General features: G+C 42.6%; 2 protein-coding genes across 3 annotated transcripts in view; one reads left to right on the forward strand and one right to left on the reverse strand.

Moving 5' to 3' along the window:
* The window catches only part of apc2 (APC regulator of WNT signaling pathway 2), a 33,848-nt gene that overhangs the window by 8,475 nt on the left and 9,045 nt on the right, over positions 1-16,328 (forward strand). The window contains exons 4-13 of the mRNA XM_055055044.1: positions 27-396; positions 802-901; positions 972-1,079; positions 1,802-1,876; positions 13,806-13,904; positions 14,338-14,749; positions 14,942-15,040; positions 15,166-15,305; positions 15,696-15,890; positions 16,020-16,234. Coding sequence (XP_054911019.1) covers positions 27-396; positions 802-901; positions 972-1,079; positions 1,802-1,876; positions 13,806-13,904; positions 14,338-14,749; positions 14,942-15,040; positions 15,166-15,305; positions 15,696-15,890; positions 16,020-16,234 — 1,813 coding nt within the window. The remainder of the gene's footprint in view (positions 1-26; positions 397-801; positions 902-971; positions 1,080-1,801; positions 1,877-13,805; positions 13,905-14,337; positions 14,750-14,941; positions 15,041-15,165; positions 15,306-15,695; positions 15,891-16,019; positions 16,235-16,328) is intronic.
* LOC129375851 (E3 ubiquitin/ISG15 ligase TRIM25-like) lies at positions 3,746-12,189 on the reverse strand. Of its 2 annotated transcripts, none has more exons than XM_055055211.1 (5): positions 11,878-12,189; positions 5,945-6,698; positions 5,673-5,790; positions 5,517-5,554; positions 3,746-4,544 (listed from the first exon to the last, which is right to left on the reverse strand). In XM_055055211.1, exons 2-5 carry the CDS (start codon positions 6,612-6,614, stop codon positions 3,985-3,987), a joined length of 1,386 nt encoding a protein of 461 aa, XP_054911186.1. In that variant the 5' UTR covers positions 6,615-6,698; positions 11,878-12,189; the 3' UTR covers positions 3,746-3,984. The 2 variants fall into 2 exon arrangements, with proteins under 2 accessions (XP_054911186.1, XP_054911177.1); XM_055055202.1 differs by having other exon boundaries at positions 11,724-12,189.

Genomic DNA, 16,328 nt, shown 5'->3' on the forward strand with positions numbered 1-16,328 from the left:
TCCTCAGTTTTCTCCTCGTTCTTTAGAGCTCTACATGGATCTCACCAACTACTACGAACTCAAACATCAACCTCACAACCTGAGGTTTATGGCTTCTAGTCTGGGCGGCGCGGGGATGAGGGGCGTCGCCGGGTCGGCTTTGAGCGGCAGCTTGGATCTAGAGGATCACTTGGCTCTGCCTTCGTCCTCCTGCTGCTCCTCCTCCTCCATGGCTGCCGTGAACCGAGCCAGGAGCCCGCTCCGAGCGGCGTCGCGCCAAAGCATGGCGTCCGGCGGGGAGACCGCCATCATGCTGCCTCATCACTTCCTGGATGGAGCTCCGCCCCAGACGGCGGTGATCTGTGATGGAGACGGACGGCTGAGCGACCATCACTTTGAGGAGCTGTACAAAGAGAGGTCAGGAAATCCACAAAACAATGTTTATTATTCTCACTAAAATACTAAACAGAAATAACTCAGTATGACGACATGTCATAATAATTATGTTATTCAGATAAACAATCATGATTCTGTTTTCAGACCATTTTCAAGTCATATAATGTTAATGGGTTAATAATAATGCAAAAACATTTAACACTGAAACAGGAAGACATTTTAAATAACCAGAATAAATAAACATAACAATAAAAACAACAAATAAAATGAATTATGAAATCTCTGTTTTCTCCTTAGCATCACATGTTAGCATGTGATGAAATCTGGAAAACTAAAAAATGGAAATTAAAGATGGAAGATAATAAAAATAGAGTTGGGATTGAGTGATGAAATGCATAAATTTGTAGTGAACTTTGACCCCTGCAGGAACTTCTTGCTGGGAGAAATCGACCGGGAGGAGCGGGAACGCCTGGAGGTTCTCTCACATACGTGCCACAGGCTGGCACAGCTGCCGCGCATCGATGAGGTGAGAGCGGAACAACATGCTGCTTCCTTTACCGTACCATCTTTACTTGACCTCTGACCCCTGTGTCCAGATTTCCCTTCAGCTAGATTTAATCCGACAGAATCTGGAGGACAAAGTGCATCGGTCTCTGATAGCGGAGCGCTACTTAGCAAGCAACGAGATGGTGCACAGGACTCAGGTGAGCTGCACTGATTAGAACAACAGGAAGGTTTAACAGGTGGAATGAAAATGTCCCGCTGTCTGCAGGTTCCTTTATGAAAGTATCTGGGTGCCTATAAATGACAGAATCGCTCCTTTTGTTGTCTTAAACCACCATCAATAATTATATTGTTCATTATTTTATCTTTATTTTTTTTAAATGGGGCATTATATTTTAATTAACATTTACTGCAAATGTTTGAGATAAAAGAGACTAATTTCCGTTCCTTGTCCCATTGGCAGGTTGATGTACATGATGTTTAATAATAATAAGAAGAAGAAAAAGCAGCTTCAGACTGCTGCACAAAAAATCATCATGAAGGAGAAAAGAGAAATTAAACTGTTGTTTCAATTAATACTGAATATGGTTCAATAATTTTCACTTTAAGTTGAATAGAGTCAGCATAACAGCGCTAAAACTAGTTAGGCAAGGGAAGGCTATGCTAAGCTAAGTAGGCTAATCATGTGACTAGAAAAAATAGCTTGTGTCCTAAACCCAAACAAATCTACTGTGAAGTTTTAACATAATAAATAAATAAAATATTTGTCATTTTGGTGTGCCCCCCGGTGCTCCCCTGCCTGGCCCCCTTGAGAAAAATGATCTAGATACGCCCCTGCAGACGACACAGTTTGTGTCGACAGTGAAAGTTGCTGGAATAAGCAGCATTTTGAAGCGTTTTCAATGCCGTTTATGTGTTGCAGATGCGAGCAGCTCGTCTGGAGCAGCTGGAGAAAGAGCTGCATGAGGCCAGAGGGGGTCAGGAGGGCCAGCTGCCGGTGAGACGGGCTGCACACACTGATACACACTGACACACACTGACACACACACTGACACACACTGATACACACTGATACACACTGACACACACTGATACACACTGATACACACACTGACACACACTGACACACACACTGACACACACTGACACACACTGATACACACTGATACACACTGATACACACTGATACACACTGACACACACTGACACACACTTACACACACTGATACACACCGACACACACTGACACACACTGATACACACACTGACACACACTGATACACACCGACACACACTGACACACACTGATACACACTGATACACACCGACACACACTGACACACACTGATACACACTGACACACACACTGACACACACTGATACACACTGATACACACCGACACACACACTGATACACACTGATACACACTGATACACACCGACACACACTGATACACACTGATACACACTGACACACACTGATACACACTGATACACACTGATACACACTGACACACACACTGACACACACTGATACACACTGATACACACACTGACACACACTGATACACACTGACACACACTGACACACACTGACACACACTGACACACACTTACACACACTGATACACACCGACACACACTGACACACACTAATACACACACTGACACACACTGATACACACCGACACACACACTGACACACACTGATACACACTGATACACACTGACACACACACTGACACACACTGATACACACCGACACACACTGACACACACACTGACACACACTGACACACACTGACACACACTGACACACACTGACACACACTGATACACACTGACACACACTGACACACACTGATACACACTGACACACACTGACACACACTGATACACACTGATACACACCGACACACACTGATACACACACTGACACACACTGACACACACTGACACACACTGATACACACTGACACACACTGACACACACTGACACACACTGACACACACTGATACACACCGACACACACCGACACACACTGACACACACACTGACACACACTGACACACACTGATACACACTGACACACTGATACACACTGACACACACTGATACACACTGACACACACTGACACACACTGACACACACTGATACACACCGACACACACCGACACACACTGACACACACTGACACACACTGATACACACCGACACACACCGACACACACTGACACACACACTGACACACACTGATACACACCGACACACACCGACACACACCGACACACACTGACACACACTGACACACACTGATACACACTGACACACACTGACACACACTGACACACACAGACACACACTGACACACACTGACACACACTGACACACACTGATACACACTGACACACACTGATACACACTGATACACACCGACACGAAGCAGCACAGACAGAGGTACCAAACAGAAACATAAATTTGAGCTGTTTTGCTTCCTTGAACAGGTCAGGATGGATCTCTGGGTGATACCAAACATGCTCATTACGTTTTCTGCACAAAACATTCTTGGATTATGAGCTTTTAGCTGTTTGGGGCTTTTTGTCACTTTAAATTCAAATAAGCTGCTTCTGACCAGCTGACCAAACGTGTTGGAAATCCTCTTGGGTTGCTAGGTGATGCTGATTTATGACGTTCCATTCGGAAGGTTTTTGATGCAGGTCGGTTTACAGATGCCAGAAAACATTAACCTATCACTGTAGAGCATCTGGTGGGTTTCTGAGCGTTTGTGCTGCTTTTAGAAGCAGCAGAACCGAGTTGGAAGAACAAAAACATGGAAATGTGAAGTTTGAAGAATCAGTCCTGGCTTTATAAAGATTTGCATGTAAACACAACAGAATTCATTAATTACACTTAAATATTTAATTTTTATAGAGTTCATTTAGTCTTTGTCATGAAATCTTTCTAAAGTAACACTTCTTTGGTTCATACATGTCGTGTCCTTCATCAGAAGATGCTTGACGGTCGGTTAATGTCCGCGTCATTCACTCAGCAGAAGACTGACAGTTTGGAAATCGTCATCAGTCCTTCAGTCGCACCGTTAGCCTCACTTCAGAAGACGTTCCCAAGACAGCTCCACCTGACACAGAGTCACCGAGCCGTCGCTGGCCCACACCCAGAACCCGGGGTACAGCGGCTCCGTGAAGGTGGAGGTGAAGGTGTGCAGGTGAACCATCGCGTCCTTGGAAACGCAGAAAAACGAGAGCGTCCCCTCTGGGCAGTTGAGGTAAACGCCGACCCTGTTGCTGAAGGGTTCAGGCGAGCAGGACTGGAATCTCTTGTTGTTGTGGCACGGCGTGTAGAACCCGTTGGAGCACTCCAGACTCCAGGACCGCTGGTTGTGACCCAGCAGGCAGCTCGCTGTGTCTCCGTCTCTGGAGATGTTGTTGTAAGTAACGCCAATGTCGGCGCCGCCGCTCCATGATACCTCCCAGTAAGCCAGGTCCAGCAGCCCCTCTCTGCACAGAACCTGGGGGCATTGCTCGAACCGCTCCGGGTGCTCCGCACGCCGATCTGTCAACCAGTCTCGACTTGCCTTTCGGTTGCCGTCAGCTAAGCGAAGCTCTGAGTTGGCCGTGTTGGGGTCAAAGGTCAGATAAATTGCAGCTGTTGGTAAAACAATAATAAGAACATTTGATGGGCTTCAGATGGCAGGTAAACAACAAGGAGATGTTTTCTACCTCATTCTAACATTTGATGTTTGGTGTGAGATATCAGGCACTTCTTAAGTGAAAATAAAAGTAGTAGTAGTTTAAGTAAAGTCATAATTCACTTAAAGTCCAAGTGAAAACCCAAATATTTTGTAATTTTTATTATGTAAAGTGTTTACATTTATCTCACTCTCAACTCTGCTAGAAAATAACCTGTTAGCTTCCGGAAGGCAGATCTAACTGAGAATGCTAACTAAAAACCTTGATACGCTAATGCTAAAGCACCACAACATGGTATTTAGTGGAAGCTAATGCTAAAGTTTCCACAGCTTATTTAGCATGACCAGCTAAAAGGTTTGTTGTGCTAACGCAGAAGCCCTGATTATTTCACCTCTAGAAAGTAACATGTAAGATCTGTGAAGGCAGTTGTGGTCACTGCTTACGCAAAGCTAACGGTAAATTGCTATATCAACATGGTGTTTCATGGCAGCTAATGCTAAAGTGCTAACTTTTAATATAAACGTATATAAACTACTGAAAGAATTATTAACAGTTGAAATCCAAAACTTCCACACAGATGTCAAGTTTTTACAGATGAAAGTTTACAAAACAGCCAAGTGAATTAACACGTTAGAACGTATCTGGAAAACAAATTTAGAGAACTCTAAGTGCTCTTTCAAAGCTAGCAATAGGACTAACGGGCTAACGCTGCTCCGGTGTCAGCTTTACCGCCTCAGTGTAAAGTTAAGCTGTGAGATCTGGAAATGAACCTGCATGTTCCTGAAACATTTCAGTTCTGTGACATGAATCCAGGCTGAACTAAAATCAAGCTGCATGCAGATGACACTGTGAGGTTTATAAAAGAAGGAAATAAAGAGAGAAGATTGTAAGTTGAAAAAGAGAAGCATATCAATCCGTCTTAACTTACAGTTTTTCAGAGACCAGAAGTCTTCTATAGGCTGGGGGCTGCAAAATAAGGAAGTAAAAACTTCAGAATACGCCTGTCAAATGGGATCTCATGAATGTTCACTGGTTTTCATTTCCATTCTGCATTAAACTAAGCGTGTGGATTTCTTTAACTGACCTCAGGTTGGTTCTTAGAGGGATTAAACTGACTTCAGAGGACAGAACCTTTTCTAAAGGTTCATTTTCTTCTTCGTTTTTTTCATTGTCCCAGAATCCAGTTTGACTTTTTTCATTAGCTGCAATAAAAAAACAGCGTTTCACACATTTAACAGAAGTGCAGACAGGTTTCAGAAACACAGCAGGAGGTAACTTATCTGTTCAGTGTCTGCTGTTTTTACAGAGATAATACAGCAGAGTTGATGATTTTTGCTGATCCATTCAGAGCCATACCTGCTGCTGCTGCTGATGCAAACAGCTCCTCACTTTGTGGTTTTGGAGTCTTTGTCTTCTCGGTTCTCCTTTCTGTACCACAACCAGTCATCTGACTGTCCTGGGATTCATCCAGACAGTTTATCGGGTCATTAGATTTCTGTGTGTTTTCATTTTCTTTGTTTTGTTTTGTTGGATTTATTTCTATGTCTGCTTTGCTCTTCGTAGCTTGATTTGTTTGAGCCGTCTTCAGGACAGGTTTCTCCCTCCTGAACAGACTCTTTAACATTTCATTGGGTCTCTCTCCTGCTGAGGCTTTTGTCTGACGGTTGTTCCTGGAGTCCTCCTTCTTTTCCACGTTCTTGTTCTCTCGATCTCTTGAAGGACCAAACCTGAAAACGTTGGAGAGTTCCTCTTTCAGGAGAGTCAGGGGGCTGCTACTCTTCTCCGCTGATTGGCTCGGTTTGGGATCCGAGTTTTTGTCCTTGAACATTTTCTTCATTTCCTCTTTAATTTGGTTGAAGTCCTCTTTGATGAGAGTGAGAGGATTGATTGCTGGTTTTGCTGTTTGAGTCGTTTTAGGGAACTCCTTTCCCTGCTGGTCTTCACCTTGCGGCGCCTCTGACCCGATGTCGTCATCCTCCCATGTTTCGGGCCCCTTCACCGCCGGTGGTTCTTTAGGATCACTCATTTTCCTCCGTGTGTTTCAGTTCTTTAATGTTCTGATTTTCAACATGTTTTGATGTGCCTTGAAAGCTGGAGTCAGCATGGAGACCTATCAAACGGGAAATATATGGAATTGGAGATTAACAGTGATTGTAAGTTGAAAGATAGTATTTTACTGCATTAAATATTCCTGTAATTAAGTTAAAGCATATTGACACACGATGCAAAAACAGAAAATCTTACCAAGCATTTTTGGTTCAGTTTCTAGTGCAAATATTTTAGTTTACTTGAAATTAGACAAAACTGACTCACAAGTACATTTTCAACAGGAAATAGGAGCTTGTTATAAGTCAATAACTTCTTAATATTGATTTTTTAAAAAGAGTACTTATCTCATTGGCAGATTATTTAACAAATACATTTTTCCATGTTATGAGTGAAATAATCTGCCAGTGAAACTTGAAATTTTTCATCAGTATTAAGTAATTATTGCCCCTAATGCGTTAGCTTTGGATAGGCTAATCGCCTTCTTACTTCCTCTGCTATTCATTAGCATCGGCTAGGCTATCATTCGCATAGGCTAGGCTAGCATTAGCATCAGCTAGGCTATCGTTAGCACTGGCTAGGCTAGATTTGAATGGTCACTTTTTTTGTTAAAGAATAATTTCTCAGGAAAATGGTTGACATGCAATATCTAGCATTAGATGAATTCACGTTAAAAATGGAAACTTCTCCAACTTATTTAATTATACAATGTGACATAAATTAATATTTATTGTTTTCAATAGTATAATTTGATTATTACTATGACTTAATTTTATATTTTATTTCTAATCTTATTGTTTGATAATTTTCCTTGTCCATTTAATGTTTTTAATAAATATGTATTTATCTGAGTATGATTTGTTTTTGACACAGTTTACTGTAATCCAATGAGACATGAATCATAAACATACTGCACAATATGGAGCTGATGTTGCCCTCCATCTTTAATTAGCGCTTGTTTGAAAATGTCAACACTGAAGACTCTTCAAAAATGGACTAAATTGTTTATTGTCTATTTATCAGGTAAAAATAAAATAGTTTTTGCTTTTAATTGAGAAAAAATGCAAAGAATGATTTCAAATTGAATTAGTTTGGACACAACAGCTGTAAGTACTTTATCAGAAATAACCAGACAGATCAAGTATTTGCCAGGATTTGAGGCCATGTCATAAAAATTATGTCTATTTTTTAAATCACCTTGTACTGTATGAAGTCTGAAACTTATCATATCACAGTGTGATGTAATCAATCAATCAATCAATCAAATTTTATTTGTATAGCACATTTCAGCTACAAGGCATTTCAAAGTGCTTTACATCATAAACACAAAACACAAAGGCATGCAACATAGAATAAAATACCAAGTTTTTTTTTTCCCTTTTCCTTTTCTTCCCCTTTTTCCTTCTTTTTCCCCTTCCCTCCTCTTTCCCTTTCTTCCCCTTCCCTTTGACACGGAATTTAAGCGCCTGTTACCGCCGGACTCCGCCGTCCGTTTAACCACGGGTATTCGCCGGGCCCCGTTGCCCACAAAAAAAAAAAAAAATACATACATATCCACAAAATCAAATCCATACATATTACATTTCAAATGCAACTCTAAACAGGTGCGTTTTTACTTGAGATTTGAAGGAAGTCAGGGTTTCTGCTGTTTTACAGTTTTCTGGAAGTTTGTTCCAAATTTTTGGTGCATAGATGCTGAAAGCTGTTTCTCCTCTCTTGGTTCTGGTTCTGGAGATGCAGAGCAGACCAGAACCAGAAGACCTGAGAGGTCTGGAAGGTTGATACAACAACAGCAGATCTTTAATGTATTGTGGGGCTAAACCATTCAGTGATTTGTAAACTAACAACAGTATTTTAAAATCTATTCTTTGAGCTACAGGGAGCCAGTGGAGGGACTTTAAAACTGGTGTTATGTCTCTATTTTCCTGGTTCTAGTGAGAACGCGAGCAGCAGCATTCTGGATCAGCTGCAGCTGTTTGATTGATTTGTTGGACAGGCCTGTGAAGACGCTGTTGCAATAATCAATGCGACTAAAGACAAACGCATTGATGAGTTTCTCTAGATCTGGCTGAGACATTAGTCCTCTAATCCTGGAGATGTTCTTCAGGTGATAGAAGGCCGATTTTGTTACTGTCTTTATGTGGCTCTGGAGGTTCAAGTCCGAGTCCATCACTACTCCCAGGTTTCGGGCCTGATCGCTAGGTTTTAGTTGTAATAACTGAAGCTGTGCATTGACTCTAGATCGTTCCTCTTTAGGTCCAAAAATAATGACTTCAGTTTTATTTTTGTTCAGTTGGAGAAAGTTTTGGCACATCCACACATTTATCTGCTCTAAACATTTATTCAGTGATTGGATGGGTTCAGAGTCACCTGGTGACATCGTAATGTAGAGCTGTGTGTCATCCGCATAGTTGTGGTAGCTAATATTATTTCCTGTTATGACCTGAGCTAGTGGGAGAATATAAATATTAAATAAGAGGGGTCCTAGGATTGAACCTTGGGGTACCCCACATGTGACCTTTGACCTCTTTGATGAGAAGTTTCCAATTGAAACAAAGAAATCCCTGTTCTTTATGTAGGATTCAAACCAGTCGAGCACCGAACCAGAGAGTCCAACCCAACTTTCAAGTCGATTCAGTAATATGTCAAAAGCTGCACTGAGGTCCAACAGAACCAGCACCGTGGTTCTCCCACAGTCCGTATTTATATGGATATCATTGAATACTTTTACGAGGGCAGTCTCCATGCTGTGGTGAGCACGAAAACCAGACTGGAAAGTGTCAAAGCAGTTGGTCATCATGAGGAAACTATTTAATTGTTTACACAGTTTTTTCAATAACTTTGCTGATGAATGGGAGGTTTGAGATTGGCCTGTAATTCTGCAATAGTGATTTGTCCAGGTTGTTCTTTTTTAACAGTGGTTTGATGACTGCTGTTTTCAAAGCCTGGGGGAAAACACCTGATGTAAGCGATGAGTTTACGATTTGGATCAGATCAGCAGCAATAACAGGCAGGACTTTCTTAAAGAAATGTGTGGGAAGGACATCCAGACAGCAGGAGCTTGAACTTAATTGACTTATAATTTCTTTTAGAGTTTTATAATTAAGTAGTTGAAAATGGGTCATTTTTCCTGTATTTGTTTTGTTTTGGTACAGCAATGGTTCTGGCTTTGAAGTTGATGTGCAGATTAATCCTCTGATTTTTTGGATTCTCTCTGAAAAGAAATCAGAAAACTTGTTACAGGCAGCATTAGATTGGAGTTCAGGTGGTAACGTCACAGGAGAGTTTGTGAGCCTGTCAACTGTTGCAAATAAAGTTCGAGCATTATTGATGTTTTTGTTTATGACATCTGCAAAGAAAGCCTCCCTTCCATGTTTTAGTGTTAAGTGATAGTTACGTAGTTTTTCTTTGTAGATGTCGTGATGAACGTGAAGTTGAGTTTTACGCCATTGTCGTTCTGCCCTGCGGCAGACTTGTCTTGCAGACCAAACTATTTGTGCATTTCTCCATGGAGATTTCTTTCTACCAGTCAAAACCTTTACTTTAATTGGGGCAATGGAATCAATGATATATGAAACTTTAGACTGAAAATCATCTAACAACTGATCTACATCATTACAGCTTAAGGGTGAGGAGGAAGAGTAGATTTGATTAAATGTTTCTGCTGTGTTTTCTGTGAAAGAACGTTTTGTGACAGTAGCTGTTTGTCCAAGTGGGTCAAAGAATAAAGAACCTTCAAAGATAACAGCGAAGTGATCCGACAGGGCGACATCAGTTACAGAGACATTGGAAATATTCACACCCTTACTGATAACCAGGTCCAGTGTGTGTCCTTGAGTGTGTGTTGCTTGTTTGACATGTTGTGTTAAACCAAAATTTTCTAAAATATCAGAGAGCTTTTTTGCTCCTCTGTTTTCGGGTTTGTCCACATGAATGTTAAAATCACCAACAATTATCAAACAATCATAATCAATGCATATGAGAGAAAGAAGATCATTCAAGTCAGTAAAGAAATTTTCCACATATGCTGGAGCTTTGTATAAAGTTAGTGTCAAAGTTCGTTTGAAGCCTTTAACCTGAATTCCAAGATACTCAAAAGAACTGAAATGACCGAAAGAGATTTTACTACAGTTTATGGTATTTTTAAATATAGAAGCCACGCCTCCTCCTTTTTTGTTTTCTATTCTCACTTAAAAAATTGTAGTCAGGAGGCGCTGATTCAATGAGTACAATTTGGTCATTATCGTCATTCAACCATGTTTCTGTCAGAAACATAACATCATCATTAATTAACAGAGCTTTAGCACAGAGTGATCTGATATTTAAAAGAGCTACTTTAAGTGGCTTGGAGGCCAAAAGATTTTCAGTCTGAGGTTCCTTTAGGCAGGGGATCACTCTGAGGTTTGAATTAGGACCGCTGTATTTCATATTTCTGGTTTTTGTAAATTTTCTTGTAGTGATCCGGACAGGTAATGTCCTGTTCTGCAGAACCCGGGGGCCAGACACATTCTGGATGGAGACAGGTGTAAAGATAATATCTGGTCCCCGGCCTCAGACCTCAGAAACGCAGAGTGATGGATCCTCTGGGAAGTCAGGGGCAGGTGGCTTAAATGTAGTGAGGTCTGCTACGTGAGTGCTAAGGAGAGACGAACCTGTTGATTCATTCCATCTGTAAATTTAAGAAACTCTGGTCCGGAAGACATTTCTTCATTGGTATCTATTGAATCCTGTGAATGCTTGGAGGAGCAGAGAGGGAGGGGGGAAGGAGCGAGGGAAGCAGTCGCTCCATCTCCAGTCGATTTATCAGCTTGTTTTGGAATATTGTGCTCCTGAGTTATCAGGAGGCAGAGTTATCAGTAAGGACGAGAGAGAGCAGGATAAGCTGTTCCTCCTTCGGCAGTCAAAGCACAAGTATAACTATAGGAACCTTCTACCAGCATAGCACCATGAAACTGAAAAACCCATGACATAATGAAACTGGGAAGCTGGCAGCAGAAGGTGTGTTCAGGGTTTTCTGTAAAGCTCTGATCGTGTTCAGGCTTGTTCAGAGTTAAATTTCATCTACATTAGGAGACCATCAGATACTCACCGCTGCCTCCGTCGCATTTTCCCCTCATCCTTCATTTAAAAACCAAACAACAACAGATCCGGCCTCAGAAAAGAACCAACGTCTCCCTCAGAAACTTTCTGTCACTCAGCTCATCCGCTGCTGTCCGACCTGTTTGGCTCCATATTTCACTCACCGGATGACGTGATTGGCTGCAGGAAGCAGCAGTTCTGGTTTCTGCTTTGAAAAGAAGGAAAATCCAACATGCGTTTGGATCAGGGCTGGGCATAACTCCTGAAGGGCCCCGGGCATTTTCAGTGGGACGGCCCCTTTGGTCCCAAATCACACGGAGAAATCTGATCAATTTCAGAAAGAAAACTATAAACTCCAGTCACTTATTTTTTACATGTGAAACTTGTTTTTTAGAAGCAGATGTGCAACATTTCCTGATTATCAGCGTGGTTTTAGTTCCACATTCTTGATGAAAATCATTAACGTCTGAACCTGTTCTAATATCTAAAACACTGTAACTAATTAGAACTGTTTATTTTTTAAAACTGATGTTACTTAGAAACTGTATTTGTTTTCTTTTTTACAGTTAAGATGATGCAACCTGTGTTTAATCTCATTCTGCTCCCAGATTCCGTAATTCATTTTTTTTGTGGATATTAAAAATCCCCAGGTTTATGCCTTCACAGCCGCATGCAGCAAGCCAATAAAAGTAAAGATACTTTGCTAAAAATGATATTCATATGGAGGATGGTTGCTGTCAAAATGGGCAATTAAAAAAGCTTTCCAGGCAAATAGTGTCAAAATGCTCTAGTAAATATGATTTAAAGAAATTTAACTTTATAATTAAACACCTTGAAATTGGGCCTCTGTCTCTTTAAAAACACCTGCACTTTCTGAAGCTCTGCCTCCAGGAAGTCATCACAACATGGCTTCTTTATCAAGCGAGTTAAACATTTTTACGCTGGTTGCTCTGAGCTCCTATAATAAGCTCAGCAGCTCCACCAGGTGTTTGCTCATTTCTGCTGGCTAGTCTGAAGGAGCTGAGTGGGGGAGGAGCTGCGATTCGAAGGCGGAGCTTGGTCCACCCAGGCATTTTGAACCTGGCTGGACTCATTCATTTCTCACTGAATTTCTCAAACATTCATGAATGAGTCAAAGCAGCACTCCAGGTTTGTTTTTGATGAAGGAATAACATTATAACACGATGGAAAGATGAAAAGTTGATTTTACATGATCCTGGCCCTTTAAGACCGAGGCTGTGGACCAGCGAATATCAGTTTATCTCGGTCTTCTGTCGCGGACAGACGGACAGACAGATGGAGCCGGTCGGGGCAGCAGCTCCACTCGCCGGCCTCCATTTTGTCGGCTCCTCGCCGCTTCCTGCTGCTGCAGCCCGTATTCTAATGGGGCCCGTTTGGATCGGAGCCACGGCGGATTTGACGCCAAACATCCAGGTTTCCTTTGTTACACAGGAGGAGAACACACATACAGCTCTGCTCTTTGTCCATCTGCAGCTCTCGCTTTACACACGCTTCGCAGCCGGAGGCGTTGCCATGGTGACGGGATGCAGTGAAGACGGGGGTGAAAGCTTTGATATAAATCTCTTAAGGATGTCAGGCTGTGCATCCAAATGAAGTCGTGTTTTATTCCCGTCTGGAGCTGTTCTCTGGTCCTGAAGGAATGTGGTTTTTGGCACAAGGGTCTAAATGTCTGGATGTGAATGAGATTCACACAAAGACATTCAAACGCTGCACAGATTAACATGCAGGTGGTAAAACAAACATTTCACAACATGTTTCTGTTCTCTTACAAACCCAGACACAAATATGTAGAAACTAGATATTTTCAGGCTGCATTAATCTGCAGATTTGAGCTATCAGATTTACAAAAACACCCAACTCAAACTGGAATTAGTGAATTTACTTATTTTGAGTTTGTTTGGTTTTCTGCACCAAACAAACTCACCTTTCTTTTTAATAAAGTCCTGCCGTCTGGAGCTGCAGCAGCGACAGTTTCAATAAAACCTCTGAACCTCTGACAAGCAGAGCTGTGACAGCAGTGAAACTGGGTCAGAGATTGTCTCATGCTTTCTTCTTCCCTTTTCATGTGCAGCCGTCTGGAGCTGAGAAGCCCCCTGCTGGAGAACCGGAGAACAGCGGCTCTTCATCGGCTGCAGCCGCTGGAGCTGAAGCTGCAGACGGAGGCAGCAAGGTAACAACTCCTCGCTCACATTCAGGGTTTCCAGAAACACTGAACATATGCACAGCACAAAGGTTCTCATCAATTCACATTACCTCAACATTCAACCAGACATCATGTTACAATGTTATTCCATCATCAGAATAACATTGTTTAACTTGAATAATTTGGGGTGTTGCTTTGATTCTTTTATGCAAGTTTGAGAAATCCCTTAATATCCATGGCAACCACAAGTCTAATTTTATTGTATTTAACCTTTATTTTACCAGATAAAATGTGATTGAGATTAGTCCTGGTCAAGAAGCTTCAACAACCTAAACAGTTGTTTAGTTACTCAAACTCTGCTCTGTTTGTCTGGAACGTCTGGTTCGTTTGGGGAGGTGTGAATGCGTAATCAAACTGATGCAGACCAAATAAGCAAACTCTGCTTACATGTCCTCCTCAGGTGGAGATGGTGTTCTGGCTGCTCTCCATGCTGGCGAACAGGGACAAGGATGAGATGTCCCGGACTCTCCTGGCCCTGTCCAGCTCTCAGGACAGCTGCATCGCCATGAGGAAATCTGGATGCGTCCCCTTGCTGGTTCAGATCTTGCATGAAGTTCCCTGTGGAGTTCCTGATGGAGTTCCCGGGGAGATGGCAGGCGGCATCGCCTCAACCGGCTGCAGCCGAGACACCAAATCCAGAGCGAGCGCCGCCCTGCACAACATCATCTTCTCACAGCAGGACGAAGGCCAGGCCCACCGGGAGATGAAGGTCCTGCACATGCTGGAGCAGATCCGGACCTACTGCGACAGCGGCTGGGACTGGCTCGAGAGTCATGCCGTGACGCCTTCACCTGGAGGCACCAAAACGTCTGGTGAGCCTAAAATACTCACAAGAACCACAAGTTAATGGAATTCAGATGCTCCAATTAGACAGTAGAACTTGATACAGAAAATACTCTAATCAGGATGTCTGGTTAGCGCACACTCCCTTTTTATGGATTTGATCCCACAAAGCTTTGATTTGGTTTAAACTTATCTCCTTTAACTTTTTCTGTGATGTGCAGATATTCCTGAACCTGTGGACCCTCAGATCTGTCAGGCCATGTGTGCCATCATGAAGATGTCCTTTGAAGAAGAGTACAGACGCGCCATGAATGAATTAGGTTTGTGCCTTATTTTCTAATTCTTAGCATCTGAGAGGGAAAAGAAGACTTATCCTAGCACTAAGCTGGCTTGATAGTTTAAGTTGTTGTGAGTTTTGGGTTCAGTGTGTGTTGTTCTTCCCCAGGTTGTCTTCAGGTGGTGGCAGATCTAATCCACCTTGAGCAGGAAATGTATGGCATGCAGAACGACCCCATCAACATGGCTCTGCGCCGCTACGCTGGGATGGGCCTCACCAACCTCACCTTTGGCGACGTCGTCAATAAGGTATGGTCAAACAATGGAGGCAGGATCCCCTAAATCCTAGACTAAATGGGTCTGAGGTGTTTCTAACCCAACAGGACACAGGTCATCCATTTTATCCGTAAGAAAACAGACCTGGAGACAATTTGACTTTAGTTTAAATGTGGAAAAATGCAGTCCAGAGAAATATTTGTCTCTCATGACTTTGTTCCCTGTCTCTATCCACTGAGCCTGATTTCGGTAAGTAAACTCATGGGGAAATATTTGTGCTTGGGAGTGCTAATTTGAGTAAAGTAAATAATTTGGCCATGAGGAATGTGTACAGGACTTAAACATTTCAGCAGCAGCAGTACAGTAGTGTTTAGCATTAGCTAATCTGTTACTCATGTCTGCACCCTCGTCGTCCTCCTGCAGGCCGCCCTGTGTTCAAGGAAGAGCTCCCTCCAGGCTCTGGTGGCCCAGCTGGCCTCAGACAGCGAGGAGCTTCACCAGGTGGTCTCCAGCGTCATGAGGAACCTGTCCTGGAGGGCCGACATCAGCACCAAGAGAGTTCTGAGAGACATCAGCTGTGTGTCTGCCCTCATGACCTGCGCCCTGCAGGCAACCAAGGTACCCAAAACTAAACTGGTGAAATACAAGCATTGAAATGGAAACTTAGTCTGTAGAAAATAGAGCCAAGGTTTTAACTTTTACTGAAGTTTCCTGCTCTTGTGTTGAGAAAAATATGCTTCTCTACAGGAGTCAACTCTGAAGAGTGTCCTCAGTGCTTTGTGGAACCTGTCAGCCCACAACATTGATAACAAAGTGGCGATCTGTTCAGTCGATGGATCTCTGGGTTTCCTGGTCAGCACACTGACTTACCGCTGTCAGACCAACTCGCTCGCCATCATCGAAAGTGGAGGGGGAATTCTCCGAAATGTGTCAAGTCTGATCGCCACGCGAGAGGACTACAGGTGGGTGAAGTTCTGATGCAGTGAAAACACTTTTTATTGCTGTAGTTACCTTCATTATCCATAAAAATATAAGCTGAAGTATGTCTGTTTTTCT

Source organism: Poeciliopsis prolifica, unplaced genomic scaffold (genome assembly GCF_027474105.1).
Source record: "Poeciliopsis prolifica strain line A6 unplaced genomic scaffold, Auburn_PproV2 SCAFFOLD002, whole genome shotgun sequence".
NCBI lineage: Eukaryota > Metazoa > Chordata > Actinopteri > Cyprinodontiformes > Poeciliidae > Poeciliopsis > Poeciliopsis prolifica.